General features: G+C 47.6%; 1 protein-coding gene and 1 long non-coding RNA gene across 7 annotated transcripts in view; one reads left to right on the top strand and one right to left on the bottom strand.

The window, feature by feature from the left end:
* The window catches only part of ADCY10 (adenylate cyclase 10), a 75,085-nt gene that overhangs the window by 39,022 nt on the left and 10,273 nt on the right, over positions 1-25,790 (top strand). For 3 of the 4 annotated variants that reach the window (XM_049635142.1, XM_049635141.1, XM_049635143.1), the window contains exons 18-28: positions 409-545; positions 5,915-6,043; positions 7,523-7,801; positions 7,912-8,202; positions 15,692-15,761; positions 16,017-16,248; positions 18,222-18,329; positions 18,776-18,951; positions 21,164-21,320; positions 24,805-25,009; positions 25,089-25,185. In XM_049635142.1, coding sequence (XP_049491099.1) covers positions 409-545; positions 5,915-6,043; positions 7,523-7,801; positions 7,912-8,202; positions 15,692-15,761; positions 16,017-16,248; positions 18,222-18,329; positions 18,776-18,951; positions 21,164-21,320; positions 24,805-25,009; positions 25,089-25,185 — 1,881 coding nt within the window. The remainder of the gene's footprint in view (positions 1-408; positions 546-5,914; positions 6,044-7,522; positions 7,802-7,911; positions 8,203-15,691; positions 15,762-16,016; positions 16,249-18,221; positions 18,330-18,775; positions 18,952-21,163; positions 21,321-24,804; positions 25,010-25,088; positions 25,186-25,790) is intronic. The other variant, XM_049635144.1, reaches the window with a different exon arrangement.
* Positions 16,022-24,242, bottom strand: LOC125925897 (uncharacterized). 3 transcript variants are annotated; one of them, XR_007458923.1, is made up of 5 exons: positions 24,156-24,242; positions 23,559-23,878; positions 21,614-21,790; positions 16,877-16,970; positions 16,022-16,168 (listed from the first exon to the last, which is right to left on the bottom strand). It is a non-coding gene; the product is annotated as an uncharacterized LOC125925897 (long non-coding RNA). The 3 variants fall into 3 exon arrangements; XR_007458922.1 differs by having other exon boundaries at positions 23,559-23,757; positions 24,156-24,232; XR_007458921.1 differs by lacking the exon at positions 24,156-24,242 and having other exon boundaries at positions 23,559-24,149.

Genomic DNA, 25,790 nt, shown 5'->3' with positions numbered 1-25,790 from the left:
AAAGAAAGAAAGAAAGAAAGAAAGAAAGAAAGAAAGAAAGAAAGAAAAGAAAGAAAAATGTAGAAAGCAACCCTTGGGGCTCTTGGGTGGGTCAGTCGGTTAAACGTCCGACTTTGGCACAAACTCCCAGTTTGTGAGTTCAAGCCCCGCGTCGGGCTCTGTGCTGACACCTCAGAGCCTGGAGCCTGCTTCAGATTCTGTGTCTCCCCCTCTCTCTGCTCCTCCCCCACTCATACCCTGTGCCTCTCTCAAAATAAACACGAAAAAAAAAAGCAACCCTAGAAAAGGAAAACGAATGGAAACAAATAGAGAATAATATTATTTTCAAATGGTTGAAATGAGTCAAATATTTTTCCTTTGGAAAATATGGTTCGTTGGTGCAAACAGGTGGCCTTGTTCCCACTGCAGGTACCTAGTGGAGGGAAGCTGTGGGATCCCATTTTACTGTGAAGAATTGCTAAAAAACCTTGACCATCACAGGGTACTCATTTTCCAGCCAATGGAGGTGGAGGAAAAGACCAATATGACCTGGAACAACCTGTTCAGTAAGTCTCCCGGTGAAGGCTCTTTCTCTCTGTCCTCTGCAGAGAGAATGGCAGTAATGGTTTTTTCCACAGGCTGCATCCCGTAGGGCCAGGGGGACTGGGGAGGCAAGGAGTGTCAGCTCTGATATCTGAGATGGAGAGAGAACTTACCGTTGCCTGGGGCTCACTGAACGGAGGGAGACTGTGTGCCTCGGAAAGAACACAGAAGAACACCGGGGAATCTTAAAGCCCAGAATCCACACGGAAGGGGATTTAGATGTTAGGTGGTGGGAGAAAATACCTTGTCTTCCAGAGTCTTCTAGCTCAAAGTGAATTGTCACCAGGTTTCCCATACTACAGACGCGTACGGGAGGATGCAATCTGAGATAATGGCATAAAGGAGGCCAGCTGGAGTTTTTAAGAGAATAATTTTAACATCGGGAGGGGGAGAATGGGAAAAGGATGCATTCCAGAAAGTGGAGGATTAAAGCTTCTGTGAATGATAAGGAAAGGTCTGTGTGGGGAGTCGGCAGTGATGAGAAAAATTCACATGTCGGACGCTAAACCCACTGAGCCACCCAAGGGCCCCTGTGGTTGTTGAATTCTTCTATATCCTGGGCCATTTTCTGCCTAGCTGTCCTATCAATTGCTGAGGGAGAAATGTTGACGTCTCCAACTATAATTGTAGACTTGTCTATTTTTAATTCTATCAGTTTTTGCTTCACGTATTTTTTGTTCGGTGAATAAACGCTTAGGATTGCTAGGGGCGCCTGGGTGGCTCAGTGGGTTAAGCAGCCGACTTCGGCTCAGGTCCTGATCTCGCGGTCCGTGAGTTCGAGCCCCGCGTCGGGCTCTGTGCTGACAACTCAGAGCCTGGAGCCTGTTTCGGATTCTGTGTCTCCCTCTCTCTCTGACCATCCCCCATTCATGCTCTGTCTCTCCCTGTCTCAAAAATAAATAAACGTTAAAAAAAAAAAAAACCTTAAAAAAAAAAAAAAAGGATTGCTATTTGTCTTGGTGAATTGACCCATTTATCATGATATGATATCCCTCTCTCTCTGTTAACTTTCTTTGCTCCAAAGTCTGCTTTGCCTGATATTACTATACCAGATACTCCTGTTTTCTTTTTTTTTTTTTTTTAATTTTTTTTTTCAACATTTTTTATTTATTTTTGGGACAGAGAGAGACAGAGCATGAACGGGGGAGGGGCAGAGAGAGAGGGAGACACAGAATCAGAAACAGGCTCCAGGCTCCGAGCCATCAGCCCAGAGCCTGACGCGGGGCTCGAACTCACGGACCACGAGATCGTGACCTGGCTGAAGTCGGACGCTTAACCGACTGCGCCACCCAGGCGCCCCTCTCCTGTTTTCTTTTGATCAATATTTGCATGATATATCTTTTCTATTCTTTTCCTTTCAGCTTGCCTATATCATAGTATATTTGAAGTGAATTCCTTGTATATAGCGTGTAGTTAAATATACTCAGGTGATTTATCTTTCAGTTAGTAGATTTAGACCATTTAGATTTAATGCAGTAATTGATATGTTAGGGCTTAAGTCTGCCATATTAAGAAAAGTTTCCTTTTCTCTCCCCATGTTACGGTTCTCGTTTTCCTGCCTCCCTTTGCTATTTGAGCATTCTTTAGAATTCTGATTTATCTACAGTATTGTTGAGGCTATCTCTTTGTATAGATTTTTAATGATTGTTCTAGCTGTTACATCATATAGCATATGTCATCACAGCCTACTGGTATCACCCCGTTAACAGTTTGAGTTAAGATTAGAAACCGTACCCCTTGGGGCGCCTGGGTGGCTCGGTCAGTTAAGCATCTGACTTCGGCTCAGGTCATGGTCTCGCGGTCCGTGAGTTCGAGCCCCGCGTCGGGCTCTGGGCTGACAGCTCAGAGCCTGGAGCCTGTTTCTGATTCTGTGTCTCCCTCTCTCTCTGCCCCTCCCCCGTTCATGCTCTGTCTCTCTCTATCTCAAAAATAAATAAACATTAAAAAACATTTTTTTTTAAAAAGATCGTTCAGTATTTTCTGGGTGATTAAAAATTTTTGAGACTAGAGAGAGGTTTTATTTACACACCAGTGTGAATGTGCCAAATGCCAACGAATTGAAAACACTAAGACGGTTGTCTGGATATGAATTTCGCGTAACTTAAAAAACAACAACTAAATATAATACATGATCTTAGACTGGATCCTATATCGGAAGAAAAAAAGTGCTCAAGGGACCCAACTGTTGAGCCAGTTGACAACATTGGCCTGTGGACAGCAAATTACTATTTCAACATGAAATATTCTGAAGCCTCTAAGTGTATTCTAGTTATCTAAGAGGGCCTCATTATTCTCAGGAAATCCAGAGTAAGGTACTTGGGGCAAAGGGGCCTGAATGATGCCACTTGCGTGTAAATGCTTCAGAAAAAAGCATGTACGTGCAGAGAAGAAAAAGGATATGGCACATGAAGCAAAATGTTCCCGGTGGGTGACTTTGAGCAAGGAGTACACGGTCGTATTCTTACAACTTTTGGAGAAACTTTCCAAACAAAAAGCTTTTCCAAAGACACGCACGCCACTTTTGGGGGTTTCCCGTGGAGCTCGCGGTGAAATCCAGCCTCCCGGCCGGGACCAGAGAGCCCACGGGCTCTGACCTCCACACCTGTCTAGACTCACCAGCGCTCTGCAATGTGCTGCCGCCACCCTGGCCGCATTTCTGCCGCAGACCGCTGTCCCCTCTCCCCCGACGCTTGGCACAGCTGGCCCCCCCTCTCTCCCTTGGCCCAGGTGTGGCCTGCTTGGGGCGACTCTCTCTGCTCTGACCCATCTAAAGAAAGCCTCCCTGGGGGCGCCTGGGTGGCTCAGTCGGTTGAGCGTCCGACTTCGGCTCAGGTCATGATCTCACGGTCCGTGAGTTCGAGCCCCGCGTCGGGTCTGTGCTGACAACTCAGAGCCTGGAGCCTGGTTCGGATTCTGGGTCTCCCTCTCCCTCTGCCCCTCCCCCGTTTATGCTCTGTCTCTCTCTGTCTCAAAAATAAATAAACATTAAAAAAAAAAAAAAGAAAGCCTCCCTGACCTGCACCCTCTGTTACTGGGTTTATTTCATCAGACAGCTAAATCGCATGATGGCATTATCCCATTAATTTATTTATCTACTGTTCGTTGTTTCCCTGCCATTGTTGGAATTTAAGCGTTGGGAGGCAGGAAATCTGGTACACCTTTGAATCTTCAACCCTAGAACAATGCCCAGTACCCTGGCGGCGCTCAGTTGGTATGGGTTGTGTGATTGAAAGAACGGGTCTCACAGTTGCTAGGTCTTAGAAAGGGAAATGAACACACGTAAAAGAGCACGGACCGAGTCGTGCCCTTGAACCCCACTCTTCTGCTCCTAATGTACTCAAACACACTCGCACCTCCCCTCCCTGCTTCTGAACTCTTCCTGTCCCCCCCAACCAGCCCTCAGCTCGTCTCCTGTCCCTGGGTCTACTCCTGCAATGACAGCATTCTTCACGTTCCTTAGCCGTCTTCCTTGCTAGCTTGTGTCTCTCTCTCCCCAGGTGTTGGTCAGTTACTCATCTACTCCCTAGCTTCCGTGTGTGTGTGCGTGTGTGTGTGTGTGTGTGCTTCAACCACAGCCTCGCTCTTAATTCCAGACGGCGTATTCCCAATTGCCCATTGGATCATCTTCCAGACCCCCTCGAACTCAACCTCCTTAAACCTAAATGCATCGCCCTCCCTCCCATACTGCACCTCCTCCTGTATTTCCCCGCTTGACTACTGGCAACATTCATGTCTCAGCGCCATCACTGCCTTGCTTAGACCCGTTTCCTCCGTCTCGTTGGTGTGCCGCACAGTATCACTACCTAGTCCTACCCACCATCACTTCTTGATCGCCCGTTGTTACCGTTTCTTACCCCGTCTTCCTTCTCCTGTTCTCTTGTTTCTCCCATACCAACTTCCAGGGTTACTTTCCTAAAAGTAGCTGGCGGATCACTACTCTCCCCTGTTCGGAAACCTGTGCTAGGTCCCCTTTATTTTGGAATAAAGTCCCAACTTCACAGTGTGCCGTTCAGCGCCCTCCACACTCTGCTCCCAAACCGTCTCCCCAAATACATGTCCCCCGGTAGCACTCCAGCATCCCACACGCTACGGTTCAGCTGTCCTGGTTTCCTTACACTCCCCTGACTTGCCGAGTGCCCTGTGGCTTCTGTGCCTTCGCATCGATCGCCCGTCTTCCAATGGAAAACCCCTTCATCCTTCAAGATTCAATCAAAATACTTTCTCCTCCATGAAGCCTTTCTGAATCCAAGACTGAATCATTTTTTCTTCTCCCTTCTCACGACATAGTACTCCTTGCTTTTTTAGCTTTTAGGTCCCTTGTCCTGGCACGACGATTAGTTACTTACCTCTCTGTTTCTGTAGACTTTGAGCTCCTGGAGGTTGGAAGCGTGCATTATTCACATTTACAGCCTTCACAGGCTATGGTGCACAAAGGGTCTGTACCGTATTGATAATGAACTCTCGACGGTCTTTGAGCCCACTCACCTGGCACCTGTTTACTGCCTGGAAAGTTAGCTCCTTGTGTACATATCTTATCTCTCCAGGAGACTGGAAACTTAGCTATGTTCACCTCCATATTTCCACATCACATATCGCCGTGTCTTACGATGAAGGTGTTATATGAATGACTGAAGGGTAAGTCAGTAATGCATTTTAGAGTAGCAGGAGACAAAATTACTAAGCAAGTTTATGATCCAGCCTCACCATTTAAAAATTTTTAAGTTTATTTATTATTTTGAGAGAGGAAGCAAGAGAGAGGGCAGGGGAGGGGCAGAGAGACAGAGGGAGAGAGAGAGAGAATCCCAAGCAGGCTCCGCACCATCAGCACAGAACCCGACGTGGGACTCAAACTCATTGAACCATGAGATCATGACCTGGACTGAGAGTCAGGCACTTGAACAACTGAGTCACCACCACCCAGGCGCCCCCAACCTCACCATTTTAAACAATCTCTCTCTGATGAACATGCGGTGAGTCAAGTCGTCTCCCACAGAATGGGTTTGCATCTGAGTGTGGATATTTGAACGCGCGTGCAAATATATGTCACCATGAGATACGTCCTGATAATCTGTGAGTCAGATTTTTTGTAAATCGCATGTACCACAGAAGACTTCCGATAGTTACTGCCAATCCTTTGGGGGCAGCAGAACATTTTTGAATACATTTCGATTTTCACGTATGAGTTCGCTTAAACAGTATTCCAAAATATTTGGCGAGCCAACACACGTCTCTGCGTGCACTGTCTCTCGTAAGATCCCTCTTGACGTTTCTTGGAAAATCAAGATAACAGAAAAATGACTCTCAACTTTTCTCCCTTGTTCTCCCCCTGTAGAGAATTTTAGTAGGCCAACAGAGGAACTAAATATTTTTACTCTCGGTAACGAGGAGGGAAATGAGGAAGTCTGTAACCTCGCTAGTGGTGTCATATTGAAAAACTTGTCACCTCCAGCATCATTAAAAGGTAAAGACAATTTGCGTGTTCGTTTTCCAGGACCTAGACTCCCCTTTTTCGTTCTCGAGGACAACTGCGTAAAAGGGAGAAAGGAAGGTCATCATAGACTGATGACGTTTGTCTGTTTTGTGCTGCCCCGGGCAGTCGAAGTCTCCACGGTGGGCTTCGCCTCCCTGCTTCTAATTTGGAGAGTTACCTGCTCCCCTGTGCAGTTTCTGGAAGCTGACTTGAACAAAGTTGTGTTCAACTGCATGAAAGCATGAAGCGTAATGCATTTTTCATTAAACCAACGCCACGTAACGAGAGAGGAAATCTAATCCTGTAGCTTTTGGTGCCATTTACTTTTTATTTTTATTTTTATTTTTATTTTTTTAATTTTTTTTTTCAACGTTTTTTATTTATTTTGGGGACAGAGAGAGACAGAGCATGAACGGGGGAGGGGCAGACAGAGAGGGAGACACAGAATCGGAAACAGGCTCCAGGCTCCGAGCCATCAGCCCAGAGCCCGACGCGGGGCTCGAACTCACGGACCGCGAGATTGTGACCTGGCTGAAGTCGGACGCTTAACCGACTGCGCCATCCAGGCGCCCCTGGTGCCATTTACTTTTAAAAGACATGGAGAGCGTGGAATTTATATCCAAGCTCTGTTATTACTCTTTTAAAGAAAAATGGCTTTCAAGCAACGTTCTGGTGTAACTTGGGCTCCAACCCATGCCATCTATAAATAACTGAAAAGGTTTTGAAGGGTGACCTAGGGACACCTCAAGGTCCTCAGTCTTCCCAAAGCATCATTTGTTTCTTCCGCTAGGTCTATCAAAGTAGGAAGGTGGACTGCCTTGCCTTCTACAGTGTTCTGTGGGCAAGTTGAGAAATGCAGATTTTGTCCCACTGCAGGTGATGTAATAGCAAGACATCCTGGTAGAAATGTTCTGGAAGCCATGTGACCGTGACACCTGGGCTTAGATGAGAAGCCGGGATTCGAGCTCAGAGCTCTCTGGCACTTGGTCGTGAGCATAGAGGTGGTAGTCATAGGCTGTCACAGGAAAGAAGGAGTCTCTGGGCAGGTGGAGAGGAGGCTTGCTGCTGGGAGGAGGGTGAGTCAGTGACGAGGACAGACAAGGGCCCGCTGGAGAAGCCAACCCGGCTCGTGGATGACAGGCTCTCACCTCCCACCACCGTGGCCCGCCGTGACCTCCCCTCTCCTCACAAACCCCGTCACGCTTTTGCGCCAGATCAGAACACCGAGACATCAGTCTTATGCCGATCGGGCCGTCATGCCGGGCGTGTTTCAGACGCCGGCACCTGCCTCTCTCGTACCCCCCAGCGCATGCTGTCTGTGGTGTAGACACCAGGCAGATCCCTCGTTTGGTTTCACGTGGCCGGGGTTGCGTGAAGCGAGCACGGTAGAGCAGGACGGCTGTCCGCCCGTGGGCCGTATTTGCTCCGGACGAGTGACTGGTTCCCTACTGTGTGGCTTTTCACCCGCAGAAATCTCTCTGGTTCAGCTGGATAGCATGAGTCTCTCCCACCAGATGTTGGTGAGATGCGCGGCCATTATCGGCCTGACCTTCACCACGGAGCTGTTGTTCGAGGTTCTCCCTTGTTGGAACATGAAGATGATGATCAAGGCCCTGGCCACTCTGGTGGAATCCAACATCTTCGATTGCTTCCGGAACGGCAAGGAGCTCCGAATGGCTCTAAGACAGAACGCGGCCTCGTTTGAGGTCAACTATCGCTCCCTGTCTCTGCAGCCCAGCGAAGGGCTGGGTGAGTAGATCCGGGAGGCAACCCACATCTCCTCTTTGCCCGGTCAGAGGGCTGACGTGCGAGGTAGGGGGGCTGGGGGAGCTGATCCGCCGCCTTTCTGTTCGTCCCAGCCCACGGTGAGGAGGAAGAGCTCCGCGAGCTGGAAAGCGAGGTGATCGAGTGCCACATCATCCGATTCTGCAGGCCTATGATGCAGAAGACGGCCTATGAGCTGTGGCTGAAGGACCAGAAGAAAGCCATGCACTTGAAGTGCGCCCGCTTTTTAGAGGAAAATGCCCACAGGTGTGACCACTGCCGAAGCGGCGACTTCATCCCCTGTCACCACTTCACGGTGGACATTCGGCTCAACACTTTGGACCTGGATACTATTAAGAAGATGGCCAAGTCCCGCGGATTTACAAGTAAGACTTACTTTATTCCCCGTTAGTTCTAACTACCCCTGGGGAGGGAGAGGGGGGCGCGGGGGCGGCCGAGTCCAGCGGGAACCGTCTTGCTGTGAGACTGTCAGAGGGGGTTTGGGGATCAGGACGCTGGTGAAACGGGGCGCAACCAGAGCTCAAAGGAAAATATCCAGAGGGATAAAGCTGACCCAGCTTAATTCACACCAAGGGATGGAATAGAAGGTTCGGTGGGAGGGCCGGGGGGGTGCCGGGTCTCACACGTTGAAGCAGAAACAGGAGCAAGAGGGAGGAGTGTTTCTCAGCAGGCAAGAATGCCGTTGCTTTGTCCGTCAGGTCTGAAACAAGGTTCCAGCGGAGAAAGAATGCGAGTGGGGTAGAATTATGCAGGGCTAAGCGGGTCAGGATGCCAGAAAAGGGGGCTCCCGCTCAGGGCAGGGGTTCAAGGCCATCTGTGAAGCAAAAGTGAGAAAGTTACCATCCGATAGCACAAGTCAGCCACGCGATCTGGGGAAACACAGGTTTCAAGGGGCAAGAGGGACCAAGGACTCTGGTACCATAGGCATGATGGATGTGAGGCCAAGGGTCGCAACCCCGATTCCAGCCCCCCTCGTGGGTGACCAGGGAGAACTGGTGGGCTACATGTCTTAGCTAAAGCCTTGGTGACTGTGGCTAAACCCGGTGAGGAAACCGGAGGCTTAAAAGTACAGGATTCCTATCTTTCGTGGATATTACACACTGGGAAGAAATGTATGGAAAGTGCCCAGCACATAGTAGCTACAAAATAAATCTTTATTTATTTATTTTTAATGTTTATTTATTATTTTTGAGGGAGAGAGAGACAGAGCGTGAGTAGGGGAGGGGCAGAGAGAGAGGGAGACATAGAATCCGAAGCAAGGTCCCGGCTCCGAGCTGTCAGCACGGAGCCCGACGACGCAGGGCTCGAACTCAACAAGTATTGAGATCACGACCTGAGCTGAAGTCGGACGTCTAACTGACCGAGCCACCCAGGCGCCCCATAATAACCTTTAAGAAGGACTCGAGGAACCAGCTGGCAGCAGGCAATGGGTCAATCTGAGCGGTTGGTCTTAAGCAGGCTGCTAGCGTCGTCGGAGAAAGCAACTTCATTCATTTTGGGGGTTCTCTAACGTAACTCAGCAGTTTTGCCCCGGCGATTCTGTGACCAGAAAAAAACTTCCGAAAAGTTTTACGACTGAAACAATGATCCCAAGACCCAGTGTCCCACATGCTTTCAGGAGTGCTTCTCAGGGACAAACACCTTGACTTCACTGTTCTCTTCAGTCATTGCCTCCATATACGAAATGGCGTGTTTATACAGCTTTTTTGAAACTCAAATTCTGACGTTATCTGTTTTCTTCCTACTGTGGCCAACAGATACAGCAGGCCAGGGTTGGTAAGCCAGACTTACCGCTGTCCCGTTCCGCCTCAGGACCTCTCCCCCATTATTATTATCCCCATACATTGTCATCATTAGATAAATCCTTACGAAGACCGCATAAATGCTATTCATTACAGAACCAAGTAATATACTGTGAATACAGTTCTCTTTTTTTAAATTTAAAAAAATTTTTTTTACCTTCATTTAGTTTTGAGAAACAGAGTGAGACCAAGCATGAGCGGGGGAGGAGCAGAGAGAGAAGGAGACACAGAATCCGAAGCAGGCTCCAGGCACAGAGCCCGACGCGGGGCTCGAACCCACGAACTGTGAGATCATGACCTGCGCCGAAGTCGGGCGCTCAACCGACTGAGCCACCCAGGCGCCCCTGTGAATATGGTTCTTAATGAAAGTTTATTTTTCCTCGAGTTTCTAGGATAATTTTTTTTTTTTTTGCAACGTCTTCTTGATAATATCCTATCTGTCGTGATTGGGTCCTCTGTTCATTACCCATGAACCTTATGCCTGTAGATAATACCCAGTGAAGGACATACAGTTAACCCTTGAACAACATGGGTTTGAACTGTGCAGATTCACTTCAGATTTTTTTCCAATAAATACAGTCCAGTACTACAAATGTATTTTCTCTTATGATTTTTTAAATAATATTTTCTTGGGCACCTGGGTGGCTCAGTCGGTAAGAGTCCGACTTCAGCTCAGGTCATGATCTCACGGTTTGTGAGTTCGAGCCCCGCATCGGGCTCTGTGCTGACAGCTCAGAGCCTGGAGCCTGCTTCGCATTCTGTGTCTCCCTCTCACTCTGCTCCTGCCCCACTCACACTCTGTCTCTTTCTCAAAAATAAATAAACATTAAAAAAAATTAAAAAAAAAAATTTTCTTTTCTCTAGTGCTTTATGGCAAGGCTACAGTATATAATACAGAAAACAGAAATATGGTAATCAGTTTTAGGTTATCAGTAAGGCTTCTGGTCAACAGTAGACTGTTAAGGTTTTGGCAAGTCAAAAGTTATGTGTGAATTTTCAACTGCTGGGGGTGGGGAGGGGTCGGAGTCCCAAAACCCTTGTGTTGTTCAAAGGTCAGCTGTAATTGGAAGAGGTTCAAAGACATGCCATTAGGTGTCGATTAGATAGGGAGGAAGTTGATTCTCTTTTCAATTTTCTCTCAGTCCTCAAGTCGTTCTCGAATGCTGTTATTTTCATGAGTCTTGATCCCCAAAGATCTTTCTCAGGGGCTCCGTCCTTCAGGTCGCTCTACCTACTTCATCAATGACCACTCCTCTTGCTCCTTTGTCTTCCAAACGTGTTGAAATCCCATCCACCAGGGGCGCCTGGGTGGCTCAGTCGGTTGAGCGCCCGACTCCGGCTCAGGTCATGATCTCACAGCTTGTGAGTTCGAGCCCCGCGTCGGGCTCTGTGCTGACAGCTCGGAGCCTGGAGCCTGCTTCGGATTCTGTGCCTCCCTCTCTCACTGCCCCAACTCACTCGCATTCTGTCTCTGTCTCTCTCAAAAACAAATAAACATTAACAAAAATTTTTAAAAATAACAAAAATAATAAATTAAAAAAAAAGAGCATTCTCTTGTGGAGAGGCAGACGATGGAGAAAAAAATTTAATAAGGAAGTCAAATCTATAGGATGTCACAAGGGGTAAATCCCATCCCAAGGAAGAAAACTGAAAAGAATATTAGTTAGGGCCAGGGGGATTAGGAATGTAGAGCCATTAGGAAGCCTTCATTGAGAGGTGAGATTCCTAGAAAGATGAAGGAAATGAGAGATTTTGTCTCAGGGTTGGTGAAGGAGAGCATCCAGGCAGAGGATAGACAGCACAAAGGCCCCAAGACAGGAATTGACCCCTTCTATTTTATACATTGTGGGTTTGTGCTTTTAAAATGTATTTTATTCTCATTTTAATGGGGTAAAATTGTCGTAGACCCGGAGGTACAGGAGAGAAACAAAAGAGTTCAATCTGTCACCTTGAAGCTGAGGTCTTATTTCCAGGTCTTTCTTTGAAACCCCGAGATGAGCAAGTGATATCTTGGCTTTTCTCCCTCTGAGAACCTACAAGCATTTTGTGTATGTTTTTTCCTTTAAAAAAAAATTTTTTTTTAATCTTTGTTTTTGAGAGAGAGACAGCATGTGAGCAGGGGAAGAGCAGAGAGAGGGGGACACAGAATCCGAAGCAGGCTCCAGGCCCTGAGGTGTCAGCACAGAGCCCGACGCGGGGCTCGAACTCACGAACCGTGAGATCACGACCTGAGCCGAAGTCGGAAGCTCAACCGACTGAGCCGCCCAGGTGCCCCTATGTTTTTTCCTTTCGATTTTGACAGCTTCTCTTTGAAGTAGGGAACTTTTCATAAAACATTTCCTTCGTATATGAAGAATATTGAGAACAATAAATAATATGATTCACCTGAGGGGTAGATGATATAACGACAAAAACCATATCTTGTATTCCCCAACTTTATTTCTTCTTTTTAAAGTTTTTTCATTTTTATTTATTTATTTTGAGAGGGATAGAGAGAGCACGCACATGCATAGAGTTGGGGAGGAGCAGAGAGAGAGAGAGAGAGAGAGAGAGAGAGAGAGAGAAGAGAGAATCCCAAGTAGGCCCCACACTGTCAGGAGAGCCCAGCCTGGGGCTTGAACTCACTCACTGTGAAATCACCTGAGCCAAAATCAGCAAGTCAGATGCTCAACCGACTGAGCCACCAGGCACCCCTCCCCAACTTTGTTTCCTTTTCTAGCCAATATTGCTTGTCTCTGCATCTCCTTCTATCACTATTACAATTTGAAACATAAAAAAATAGAGAGATGTTGGGGCGCCTGGGTGGTTCAGTCTGTTAAGCGTCCGACTCTTGACTTCAGCGGTCATGATCTCACAGTTTGTGAGATCAAGCCCTGTGTTGGGCTCTGTGCTAGCAGCACGGAACCTGCTTAGAATTCTGTCTCTCTCTCTCTCTCTGTCCCCCATGTGTGCACACGTGCACTCTCTCTCAAAATAAATAAACTTTAAAAATATGTGTGTGTGTGTGTGTGTGTGTGTGTGTGTAGATGTTGATGGAGGAATAGCATTTTATTTTTCTTTTTTATGTTTTTCAACAAATGTGCATTTTATTCAGCAAATATTTATTGAGTATCTACTATGTGCTAGGCAGTGATCTAAGTACCAGGGGTATCATGCTACAAATGACAGATGTGTAGTGCGCCTGAGTGGCTCAGTCAGTTAAGTGTCCGACCTGAGCTCAGATCATGATCTCATGGTTTGTGAGTTCGAGCCCCGAGTCGGGCTCTGTGCTGACAGCTTAGAGCCTGGAGCCTGCTTTGGATTCTGTGTCTCCCTCTCTCTCTGCCCCTCCTCCACTCGTGCTCTGTCTCTCTCTGCCTCAAAAATAAATAAACACTAAAAAACATTTTTTTTTAAATAAGATAAAAATGAGAGACATGTGTCTACTCTCATATATTTGAATTTTCATTAAGTCTGATGATAGACAATAAACAGATTAATTAATAAAACCATCAAAGGTCCTTATAGGCCTTGATAAATAGTCTGAAAAAAATCAAGAACACTGCCTAGGTTTTTTGCCTTGAGAAAGCGGATATATGGCACTGAGACTTAATAAGATCAGGAAAACATAGGTGGATATAGGCTTATGGAAGAGAGTTTCAAGAGTTCTGTTTGGATCGTGTTAAATTTTTTTAATTAAAAAAAATTTTTTTAATGTTAATTTATTTTTGAGACAGAGAGACAGAGCACGAGTTGGGGAGGAGCAGAGAGAGAGGGAGACACAGAATCCGAAGCAGGCTCCAGGCTCCGAGCTGTCAGCACAGAGCCCGATGCGGGGCTTGAACCCACAAACCCTGAGATCAGGACCTGAGCCGAAGTCGGGCGCTTAACCGACTGAGCCACCTGGGCACCCCAGATCATACTAATTTTTAAATGCCTATTAGGCATTCAGACAAAAGTTGCCAAGGGAGCATCTGGGTATATGAGCCTGTAGTTAAGGGGAGATGTCAGGGTTTAGAGATTAAAAAATTGGAGGTCATTGGCATATGCATGGAATTTATACTCGTGGGCAGACGAAATTACCCAGGAAAAATTTGTATAGAGAAAGGGGCCCAGGGCCAAACCGAAGCTTACCAACGTTGGGAATGTTGCCAGAGGAGTAGGAGCCAGCAAAGTGGGCAGCCAATGAAGAAAGCAACCAGGGGGATGGTTGTTCCAAAAGCTGGCGAAAAGAGGGAGCGAGCGGTCAGCTGTATTTAGTGCTGCCGAGAGATGTGATAAGATGTAGACAAATATGTGACCTTTGGTTCTGGCCGCATGGTGGCCACCGGCAGCCACCGGTAACCTCCACGAGAACAGTTTTAGAGGAGCACAAGGAAAGAGGCCTAATTCAATTTATTCAGCTCTCGGTCGCTAGAAATACACTAACTGGCAATGTAGGAGGAGAGGTGGGCAAATTCTTCCTCACACAGTGTGAAAAGGATTGTGACCGAGGTCAGCACAGGGCACCCGTGAGTTGGGACACTAGATCTATGGCGACAAGGGCACAGAAGGCTTTTCAAAAGAAGGTGATGACTAGGGGCTTAAACTGAATTGTTAGAAATCAGAAGATAATAGTGGAGTTCGCGGGGGTCCGGAGCCGATGGCCAAGAAAGAATTCTTGAAGACATTCTTTGGTGGGAAAAAGTGATTTCAAAGCACGGGGACAGGACCTCTGGGCAGAAAGAGCTGCCCCGGAACCATGAGGAGAGGCTGGTTACATACTATGGGGATGGGGGCAGGGGTCAAGTCCAGGGGAAGTTTCCGATGAGATTTCCATATGCTAAAGGCAACTCACAGGACACCGGAGGCCTAGCTATTGTCAGACTGAGGATGTTTTTCCCTCTAGCGAAGCTTTAGCGTTAAGACAGTAGTGAGTTCCCGCAGAAACTGCCGGCCTCAGGTATGTGTCGGTGGGCTGCAGGTGATAGGGAAATTTAATTTTATCTGCCATTTCCTTCTGCCTTTGTTCCCCACGTCCTGTAGACTGATGCATTTCCTTTGGAGCCAGGAGACCTAGGTGCTGGTCTTGTTTCATCCCTAACAGATGATCTGAGACAAGTCCCTTCCCCTCTCTAGGGTTCCTCCTTCCTCCTACAGGGAGACGTGGCTACATCCAATCATCCTCATTTGTTTTCTGTTTTAAGATCGTTACGAAGTCTCCACTCTCCTGGAGTCTGGATAGACGGAAGCTTTTTAAATTCAAGGTTGTCTGCCTTCGGGGTATACATTTCAATGTCTACGCTTCTCCACTACAGACTGATTGTTAATTCATCGTTTTAGTTGCTGCAGGGATAAATTCGTTAAGATACGATTATCATCTATAATCACCCCCAACATTTCAGCGCCTTAACAGTGTCGGGGCCAAGGGCAATTCACCCCAAGATGGCCCACTTTGACATGAACATTATTTTGAGTTAAAAGCAATCCAAACCCAGCAGGTTGGGAAAAAGCTCTTCGCCAGCCCCTCAACTAACTGCCTGCTTTAACAGGAAGAGAGCTATTGACAGAGATTCCTCCTTACCTGAGAAACTTATCTGCATAACAGGGCAACTTTTGTTTTCCAAACACAGCAAACGGTCTTTCCCCTCCTTTGTACCCTCAGACCCCTAGCCTTCTCCTTAGCTCACAGAAGGCTCACGTCGCCTCACTGTCTTTAAAATTTCCATCTGAGTGGGTTCCCTCCATGCACGCCAGTAATTTGAAAGCCAGGGACCCAGGTTGCTTCCGTTTTGCCCTTTTGCTATCCCTTAGCGTCTCACGATTATTTGCTTTCCTGTGGAAGGAAAGGGTGGAGACGACACCAAACCGTCTCAGCTCAGAGGCACCCGATATTACTTCTGCCATCATTCCATTTTAAATTAATCTATGCAGATTCACTTAAGGTGGAACGGAGACTGACTGGGAAATGTAGTTCCTGGCAGGTCAGCAAGTATGTAGTGAGAGAGGAACAAGTCTTTGATGGACGCCAGGCATTTCTGCCACACGGAACATTTCGCAACCCATACGACTCATTTGTTTGTTTATTTTCTAGCTGAAGAAGAGATCACCTTCTCCGAAATAGAGACCCCTAAGAAATCTGAGCTATTTGCTGAAAACCTCAGGTACGGGTGTATGTAACTGTCCAGGAGGTAGGGCATAGACCGTTGTCACTAAGTTCAGGATCGTTTGGTCCGTTCTCGGGACCTCTCAGGTGCGAGTGGGGAAGTGTCGGCATGTGTGTGTCTGGTGAGTTCCGTCCATGGCATCTACGTTAGGTCTTCTTGTCTTGCTCTTTTCTTCATTGTTAAAGCCAGTTTCCTATCAAAAACTCAGTGTGCTTCTAAGTTACGACTCCTATTTATTTCTCATTTGGACAGTCCTGAAGAAATCAAAGAAAAGATCTTGAGTTTCTTCGACATCATTATAACAAAACTGAGGACATCCGAGGAAGACATCATCCCTCTGGAGTCTTGCCAGTGTGAGGAGATCCTAGAGATGATCATCATGCCTCTGGCCCACCATTTTGTGGCTTTGGGAGAAAACAACAAAGCCTTATATTACTTTCTAGAAATTGCATCCGCTTATCTCATCTTGGGTGATAATTACATGGTAAGGTGTTTCAACCCAGATCTCCGCCCAACCCCCCCCCCGCCCCAAAGGGAGCCTGAGACCACAGAGCCTGCAGGGAAATTCAAGGGGCTTTCTGAATTACTGCATGCTCTTGATTTCCCGCCAGCCCCTCTTTCCTCTGAAAATCAAATTGCTTAGGAGGGAAAGGACCTGAGATTGAAAAATGAAAACGAGAACAAAGGAGCTCGCCCACTTTGGTCTTTGCGTAACTTGCGTTACATTATCACACATACCTTTAGACCCGACGCTGTGGTGTTTCTCCAGGATAGTTGTAAATAACAGTCTAGGGCAACACACCCCCTGAAGCGTGGGGATGTGATGCGTGTGTAATGAAATAAAGAGAATTCGCTCTTCAGTGACTTGGGAAGCACTGAGCCGCATCAGGCCAAGTAGGTTTCTTTACCGCAGATATTTCCGGGCCTTACCATGTCAGGATACGCGGAAAACTCCCAGAGGGTCAGGCCGGCTCTGGGGCATAGTGTGTTTCTCAAACTTCTTGGAACCTTAGATCTCTTTTCATAGAGCAGCTGGCTAGACGAACATTCCATAAACTCACTTCAGGAAATGCCCCTCTGACTCAGCCAGCTTCAGAAAGAGCTTCACGTACCTGAGCAGACATGCCTGCAGGTCAAGTCCACACTGCTGGTCTGTTCCACATTTATGGCTGCTTCTGATCACAGCAGCCTAATCAGCCCTCGAACCTGAGATGTTTGTAAAATGTAAAAATTAATCATTAAGAATGTTAGTAAGCCCCGGTGCTCTCAGGATTTATGTCAAAGATGAAAGTCTCCAGGCATATTATGTGTGTATATATATATATACATATATAGATACATATATAGATACATATATCTACATACATATACATATATACATGTACATATACATGTATATACATATATATGTATATACACATATATATATGCAGCATCAAAAAAATTTTTAGTGTTTATTTTTGAGAGACAGGGAGAGACAGAGCACGAGTGGGAGAGGGGCAGATAAAGAGGGAGACACAGAATCTGAAGCAGGCTCTGAGCTGTCAGCACAGAGCTCGACACGGCTCTTGAACCCACAGACTGCAAGATCATTACCTGAGCCGAAGTCGGACACCGAACCAACCGAGCTTCCCAGGAGCCCCTATGGAATGCATTTTTATATATATTTATAGATGATAGATAGGTAGATAGATAGATAGATGATAGATGATGATGATAATGTTTGATAGATACATAGATACATAGAGAAAAGGGGGATATGGCCAGTGAGTCCCAGGAAGAGAAGGTTTAGGTAGCCCGGGGAGCCAATTTGCCAAGTCTGTGCAATACCCCCTTTTCAATCAGCAGGGAATAGGAATAGTCAGAAAGGCAATGACTGGACGCAGAGCCCAGGTACAAGGTACCCAGAATGTGCCATTGGTAGCCTCTCTCCTGTCAAAAAAAATCTGGTAGGACCAGGGCTGGTGGCCAACTCATGTGTGCCTCTCTCCTGCCTCCCATTCAAACCCCTTTGGCTATAGGAGACTTGAGGATACCTCCTTCCTTTATTTTACTCTTCAACTGTGCCCTTGACTTGGCACTCACAGGTACCAAGACTGTCCTGTCTAACGATGTCATAGAAGGCTTAATTAAAATGTGGTGGGGGTTGTTGCTCAGGGCCTTCCCCATCCCTTCCAAAGATGGCCCTGGCAAAGGATGGGGGGGGGGGGAGGGGGTCCTAACTCATTCCCAAGGTAGAGACCAGCTCCTTGTACATGTGGGGGGTGCCATGGGGGTAGGGGGTGGGTACATTGTTGGAAATCGGGCCATGGAATTACTCAGCGGAGGAAGCTGCCCAGATTCATCCCTCAGAGTGAGTGAGCCCCAGGGACAAAGAGGGGCCCCGAGAGGCTGGCCGGCGGGCCCCCTGCAGCCACCCCGCCGACCCGCCCCTCTGTGTCCCTGTGCCGGCTGCAGGCCTACATCTATTTGAATGAGGGGGAGAGGCTGCTGAGGACGCTCAAGAAAGACAAGTCCTGGAGTCACACTTTTGAGTCCGCCACCTTTCACAGCCTCAAAGGCGAGGTAAGAAGCCACTGGAAACACGAGCACGTGTTCTTCGTCCCTGGGGAGCTGCGGAGAAGCGGCACAGGTCAGCCCTGTACCTCCCGGCCGGTCCTCGAGCTTCTCACCCCTCCGCGCCCTCGCTTGCCAGCAAGGTCTCCCTTGACCTTGTGGTTGGTCTTTACGAAATGTTTTTTTAACGGACCGGGGCGGGTGAACACTTTCTCGGCGGCCGATGACGCACAGCAGAGACGCGATGAGAACTCCGGTCCCTCAGCCAGCCATCCTTCCAGGCATACATTTGTAAACATTTACGGTTCTGCCAGGGCGGGTTTTGTTCCTGGGCCTTAGGTTTGCCTTTTTGTTAAGAATCCCCCAAATACGTGTCGTCGGAACTTGCCGATGAAGTCCAGGATCCCTGCTCTTTCTCCTTCCTCCCCCCGCCCCCCTCCCCTTGTCCCCTGCAGGTCTGTTTCAACATGGGCCAGATGGTGCTTGCCAAGAAAATGCTGCGGAAGGCCCTGAAGCTTCTCCACCGAATCTTTCCTTACAACTTAATCTCCCTGTTTCTCCAGACCCATGTTGAGAAAAACAGACACTTTTACTACCTAAGTCAACAGGCCCAAGAGAGCGCACCTCCAGGGTAAGGGAAGGAGCTGGGAACAGCCGAAGGTCTCACTCCGCAGAGGGAGAGACCTGCACATACTCCATCAGCGTCCAATGCCTGGGCCCCTAGGGGGCGCCAGAAGGCCGGGTGGCTCTGACCTAGCTCACTGGTGCGGGCAGAGCCAGTAGGGGGAGGGCCTCCCAGGACAGGGCGGGGTGGCCCTGGAATATTTCACAGCAGCTTTTGTGAAAGGGAATTCAAGTGACAAAAGCACCAGGAAGCCCTTTGCCAAGTGCCCTGCCCTACTCGGTCCCATCAGTGCCTCTGTGGAAGCTGCAAGCTCCCGGGGCCTCTGTCACAAAGCCCTCTTCCATCCAGGAGGTACAGCCCTGGGTATTGTCCCTGCCCAAAACTAAAATAGCAGGTGCCCAAGGCCTCTGCAGAGGACAAACTGCCACCCATCTGTGTATCCCGTTAGGGATGTGGGTCGCAATGGGGGGGTATCCATCAGTCAAGGTTAAACCATTAAGATTTGTACACTTCCACGCATGTCAATTTTGCCGATAAAGAACTATAAAAAAAATAATGATGGTGGGGGGATAAACTGAGTAGGGGGACAGAATGCCTAGTTAAATTCGAAGTTCAGACGGACAAAGAATCACTTTTCTCTACATACGTCACGGAAAATGTTCAGGACGTTTGCAGTCTAAACAAATTATGTGTTTTGAATTGCAAATTGAACCGGGCATCCCACCCTTTCGTTCCCTAACTTTCCCAAGCCTAGTTTACAGCCACTTGCATGAAAGGAGCAGGAAGTGACCTGCATGAGGGAAAGGGGGGGAAGTGAAACATCTGCAGAGATGTTCTTTTCAAACCCCGCCCCCCCCAGAAGTTCTGACCTCAAAAAGGAGGACAAGAAGCAATGTTAATGCCAGAGTTTCCAGGGCCGTCATGAACGTCCCATGCTGTCTATGTTTCTTCCGAGGCTTTAAAAAATAATTTCCACCACAGAATCAGCGTCATCAGTGTCTAAATTGAAAGTACCTGGAATTCGTCTTTAAAATCTCCAGGATATCTGTCTTCCCCCTTTCTCGTCTTTATTTAAAATCTGCTTGTGGATAAATATTTCTAATTACATTTCGTTTTCTTGGTTTTGTTAAATCACTAATATTGCAGCCAACTGGCTCAGGTTCCCATCGTTATCATAAATAAAGGGGATCGTTGGCTACATTATCAGTTAAGTGGCTTGTCGAAGCCAAGACTGCGAGCCCAAACATTTTTTGTAGGTCGTCATCCATCCTCCCCTTGAATACCTCCAGCACGGGAGGCTCACCACCTCTCATGATGTTCCATTCCACTGTTGGAATGTGTCTTAGTCTGCTCAGGCTGTTGTAACAAAATAGCATCGACTGGGTGGCTTATAAAGAGCATAAATCTATTGCTGAAGGCTGAGGCCGGAGTGCCGGCACGGTTGGGAGAGGGTTCTCTTCAGGGTCGCCGACTTCTTTTAGCTTCAGATGGTGGGAAGGGGTTGGAAAGCTCTGGAGTCTCTTTTGTAAGAGCCCTGACCCCTTTTATGAGGGCTCATCTGCATGACCTAATTACATCCCAAAGGGCCCACCTACTGTCACCGTCACTTTGGGGGGTTAGAATTCAACCTGCGAATTTGGTGGAGATGTATTCAGACCATAGCAGAGTGTGATCGTTAAAAAATGCTCATTTCCTTCGTCGAGCTGACAGCCAGCTCCCGAGAGTAATGTTCAGTGGAGGAAATGACACACGAGAATGGCCAGGCTGGAAGTGGACAGAGCTTGCGTCCTGGCACAACCACGATCTAGCCGTGTGGCTCTGAGTTAGTTACTTAGGCTGCCTGAATCTCACCTGCTGACATAAAACGGGGCTCATCACGTCGGCCTTTCTCGCGGGGTTGTTATCGGAATCAACCGTGATGAGTGATGTAAATGGGCTTTTTCAATAACTTCGCTGAAGTGGCAATGCCCTGCCTGGGGATAAAGCGACTTACCTCGATTACCCTAACTAATCATCACAAAGTAGGCATCGCGCTCCCCGTCCTGTGGTGGAGAAAACGTGCTCCCTAAAACTGAGCGTGCTTGTGCCTTACCACGTTGCAAAGGGGGCAAGGACTCACGCCCACGTCTTGGCCCCCGAGCCCGCAGCGGGGGTGCTGGGCCGGCGTTCCCCTCAAGCACGCCGGTGACGGTATTCTGTGCCCCTCGTGTGTCTGCAGGAAGAGGAGGCTGGCTCAGCTTTACAGGCAAACCGCCTGCTTCTCCCTGCTGTGGCAGATATACAGCCTAAATTACTTTTTTCACTACAAGTACTACGGCCATCTGGCAGCTATGATGGAAGTAAATACCGCACTGGAAACCCAAGACGATTTTCAGGTAAGGCTGCCTTCGTGGCGGCTGCTTTGTCAATGTCCGTGTCTCCCTTGGGAGGGTCCTGGCGGAAGCCGGCAGGAATTCAAAACCATGGGGGTGCACCCAAGGCCTTCCCCGCTGGAGTGTTTCGCCCAGGCCGGTAGTTCTCAAGCACTTGGGCCCCAGCGTCACTTGATGCTTTCGGTCGATTACCGGGGACCGCGAAGCTGTTTATGTCTACGGGTTGCATCGACCGAAACTGTGAGCAACGAAAACAGAGGTACTTAAATACTTTCAAAGAAGGATAAAGCTCTTACCTCCGTAATGTGTCCACTGAAAGATAATTTTCCCCCAACAAAAAATTTAGTGACAAGGGTGGCACGGAGTAAAGTTTTGCAAATATCTTAACGTCTGGCTTCATGGGAGGCACCTGGGTGCTCAGCCTGCTTCTGCCTTGGCTCCGTTCCAGCATCAGGTGTTGCCCCTGGAAAATGCTACTTATATGCCGGTAGAGAAAGAGGGTAAAAAAAGGAAAACGTTAAAGGATAATTTTTTAAAAATTTATTTTAACATGTATTTATTTTCAAGAGACAGAGAGAGTGCAAGTGGGGGAGGGGCAGAGAGAGAGGGAGACACTGAATCTGAAGCAGGTTCCAGGCTCTGAGCTGTCAGCGCGGAGCCTGACGCGGGACTCGAACCCGTTAACCGTGAGATCATGAACTGAGCTGAAGTCGACGCTTAACCCACTGAGCCACCCAGGCACCCCAAGGATAATTTTTTAAAGTTTTATTTTTGAGAGGAGGGGAGGGACAGAGAGAAGGGGACAGAGGATATGAAGCAGGCTTTGCATTGACAGGAGAGGGCCCCATGCAGGGCTCGAACCCACAAACCGCGAGATCATGACCCGAGCCAAAGTTGGACGCTTTACTGACTGAGCCACCCAGGTGTCCCCTAAAAGATAATTTTTTTTTAAAGATAAAATCATGACTCTTAGAAACATAAAAAGAACACATATCAAAGACTCTATTAAACACTTTAATTACTGAGAGCTAGTAAGATGTTACAACTTGTTCTAAGGAGAATTCAATTATGACTGGATGCAAAAATAGCCCAGTCACGGGGCAATAATCACACATATTCCCCGGAATACTTACATGTCCATGCAAGAGAATAATTTACAATATTATCAGTTTTCTTCTGCCTCATACAGAGTTGTAAAATAACCCAAAGACAGTGAGAAGCAGAGATAACCTTCACGAGTGAGCTAGATCGGACACCCACCAAGTTGGTTGTTTGTCTGTTTCAGTCTTTCACCATGTTTCCTGACGCAAATATTGGCTTTGACTTCCGGGCACTCCCTAAAGTGGTCTCCAGGGACCTCCGGGGATCCCAGGACCACACTGGGAGAACTGCCTAAGTTGTCGGGAGGAGGAATTTCTTCTGCCCTTCAGGGTCCTTCCAGCTGGACTAAGAATCAAGTTGCCAGGAGACGGTTTCACGGGAGATAATAAAATACAGTAGTGTATGTACAGGGAATCCACACACACATGAAGTTCAGTAAAGCAGGCAGTTGGGGGGCAGATAAAGAGCTTTTCCTTGAAACTAATAGGATGCCGTATGTTAATTATATTTCAATTTTAAAAATGAAACAAATTTGTTTAAGCCTAAAAAAAAAAAAGCATTTCCTGAGACTGCTGGGTCTCTGTGCTTATCAGCTGGAAGGTTTCCTCCTCCATGAAGCCTTTCTTGACCACCTAACCCAGGGTCTGTAACCTGTTTTAGTAACTCTTATTACCATCTGGCATTTACTTGTTTGTTCTTTTGTTAGTGTGCAGCCTGTGTCCCCTACTGGCCTATAAACTCCATGAGAGTAGGGACCTTGTCTGTTATCTTTTCCACGTCCCGAGCCCCAGTAATAGTGTCTGGCACATCGTAGGTGCTCAACAAATATTTACTGGATGAAATGCTTTGATTCCCCTCCAAACTTGGGGGCTGTCTCTTAAAAACGCGGTGGCATTGGAGGACGGGAGACGACAGCGGAAAAGCCAAAATCGGAAAGTGAATCGAAAGAGGCTTGATCTCAGCTCAGGTCATGGACTCACAGTTCACGGGTTCAAGCCCCACCTTGGGCTCTGTGCCAACAAGGTGGCCGTGACAGAGGGCAGAGCAGCCTCTGGGTGCTCCAGAGCAGATGAGCCACTCGGTGTCGGATAACAGAAAGAACTAGAATGAGTCCCGAGAGAGTGGTTTCCAGAACTTTACCTATCTGTGGCGTGACCACTGCCAAGCCACATAACCACCAAGCTTTCTATTTTCCCGACCAAATGAAGCAGTTGGACGCCATGCTCTTGGTCCGAATCCAAGAAGTCCTGGGTTCTGCCACAGTGTTGGACATCTCCTTCACCCCGCAGTCCTCTCCTCTCCACAGCTTCCGGCTGCCCTGCCCTTCTGGCGGCGCCATCTGAAACACGGATCAGGAGCACAGGAACTCCCACAGGTTGACTTGTGGTTTAACAGGTGCCCACAGAACTGCCCGCAGCACCGAATTTGTGGACCGCTTATTTTGCGGGATTTGACGAATCCTAGGAAAAAGTCCCTTTTTCCTATTTATTTTTATTTACTTTGAGAGAGAGAGAGAGCCTGGGCGCAAGGGGGGAAAGGGCAGAGAGAAGGAGAGACAAAGAATTCCAAGCAGGCTGCGTGCCATCAGCACAGAGCCCAAGGTGGGGCTTGAACTCGTGAACTGTGAGACTATGACCTGAGCCGAGATCAAGAGTCCGTCACTTAACTGACAACGCCACCCAGGTGCCCCCAAAGCCCCTTTTTCCTAAATGCCTCCCCACTGACTGCCCTCCGTACCTGGCGCTTCTAATCAGGGATGCTTCTTTAGCAGGAACTTTCTTTTCACCTGTCCCTAGGCGTTCATGTCCTGGTGCAACTTTACCACTGAAAAGAGTTGTTTATAGAGTAACCAACTTCTCCTGAGTCTCAAAACTCAGTTTACAACTACTCTTTCCTCTTTTTACATGCAAACAAACCCAACCCCCCCTTTCTTTTTTGTTAAACAACAGAAGGACGGGTACTTGTTCTCACAAATTAAACGGTCACAGAAACGTATAAAGTCAAAAGGAAAGTCGCTCCTGTCCCTCAGATCTCCTCCCCAAATAGGTAACTACTGTGTGCACCTCAGAGTGAACCCTTCCAGGCTTTTTGTTTTGCAGTCCTATATCCACATATATAAGCTACGGCTTTTATTTTTCACAAAAACTGAAATTCTTCTATTTTGCTTAAGGACCCTGGGGCCAAGGGAGCCCTCGAGCTTGTCCCGGATGACCCAATGAAAAGGGCGCAGAGACCCAGTTTAATTTCTGCACCAACGCACGTTGGCCAAATGACCGGCTCCATTCTCAAGCTTAGTAAACACACGTGCACCGGCCCACGCCGGATGGTGTCCCTGGGCTTCCTGCCATCTGTGTGTCACCTCTCTTCTCCACTTCTGCCATTTCAGATCATTAAGGCCTACCTGAATTACTCACTGCACCACCAGCTGGCCGGCTACCAGGGCGTGTGGTACAAATATGAAATCATGGCCATGGAACAGATCTTCAACCTCCCCCTGAAAGGCGAGGGCATTGAAATCGTGTCATATGTGGCTGATAAACTGGGCTACACCAAGCTTTTAATGGGTCACTTGGACTTGGCCATTGACTTAGGTAAGGGTTGTCTGGGCAAGAAGGGCCATGCAGATACCAAGTAACATCCTGAAATATCCTGGAATTGCTTTCTTCCCAGGCTCTCGAGCCCAGAAGATGTGGGCACTGCTCCGAAATCCTAACAGGCAGTATATGGTCCTCTGCTGGCTTAGTAAATGTCTCTTCCTGAAAAACAGGTATTTAGCCGAAAGCATTTCCCAAAATTAGAGGGAGGAAGCCATAGGAATTGAGCGTCCTGGGTTCACTTTAGCCTGGCCATTGGCTGGCAAGGGAGCAGGATTTACGGTAAGATGTGACTGATGATCATAGACTTTGGGACACCACTGCTCTTTGCACAGCATTTTCTTTTTAAGATTTTATTATTTTTACTTTATTTATTTATTTATTTTTATTTTTTAAAATTGACCTCCAAATTAGTTAGCATCTAGTGCAACAATGATTTCTGGAGTAGATTCCTTAGGGCCTCTGACCCATTTAGCCCCCCCCCCCTCCCCCCACCCCGTTTGTCCTCCATATTTATGCGTCTCTTCTGTTTTGTCCCCCTCCCTGTCTTTATATTCTTTTTGTTTCCCTTCCCTTATGTTCATCTGTTTTGTCTCTTAAAGTCCTCATATGAGTGAAGGCATATGATTTTTGTCTTTCTCTGACTCATTTCACTTAGCATAATACCCTCCAGTTCCATCCACGTAGTTGCAAATGGCAAGATTTCATTCTTTTTGATTGCCGAGGAATCCTCCATTGTGTATATATATATATATATATATATATATATATATATATA

This window comes from Panthera uncia, chromosome F1 (assembly GCF_023721935.1).
Source record: "Panthera uncia isolate 11264 chromosome F1, Puncia_PCG_1.0, whole genome shotgun sequence".
Taxonomy (NCBI): Eukaryota; Metazoa; Chordata; class Mammalia; order Carnivora; family Felidae; genus Panthera; species Panthera uncia.
This window is presented reverse-complemented; position numbering and strand designations above follow the sequence as displayed.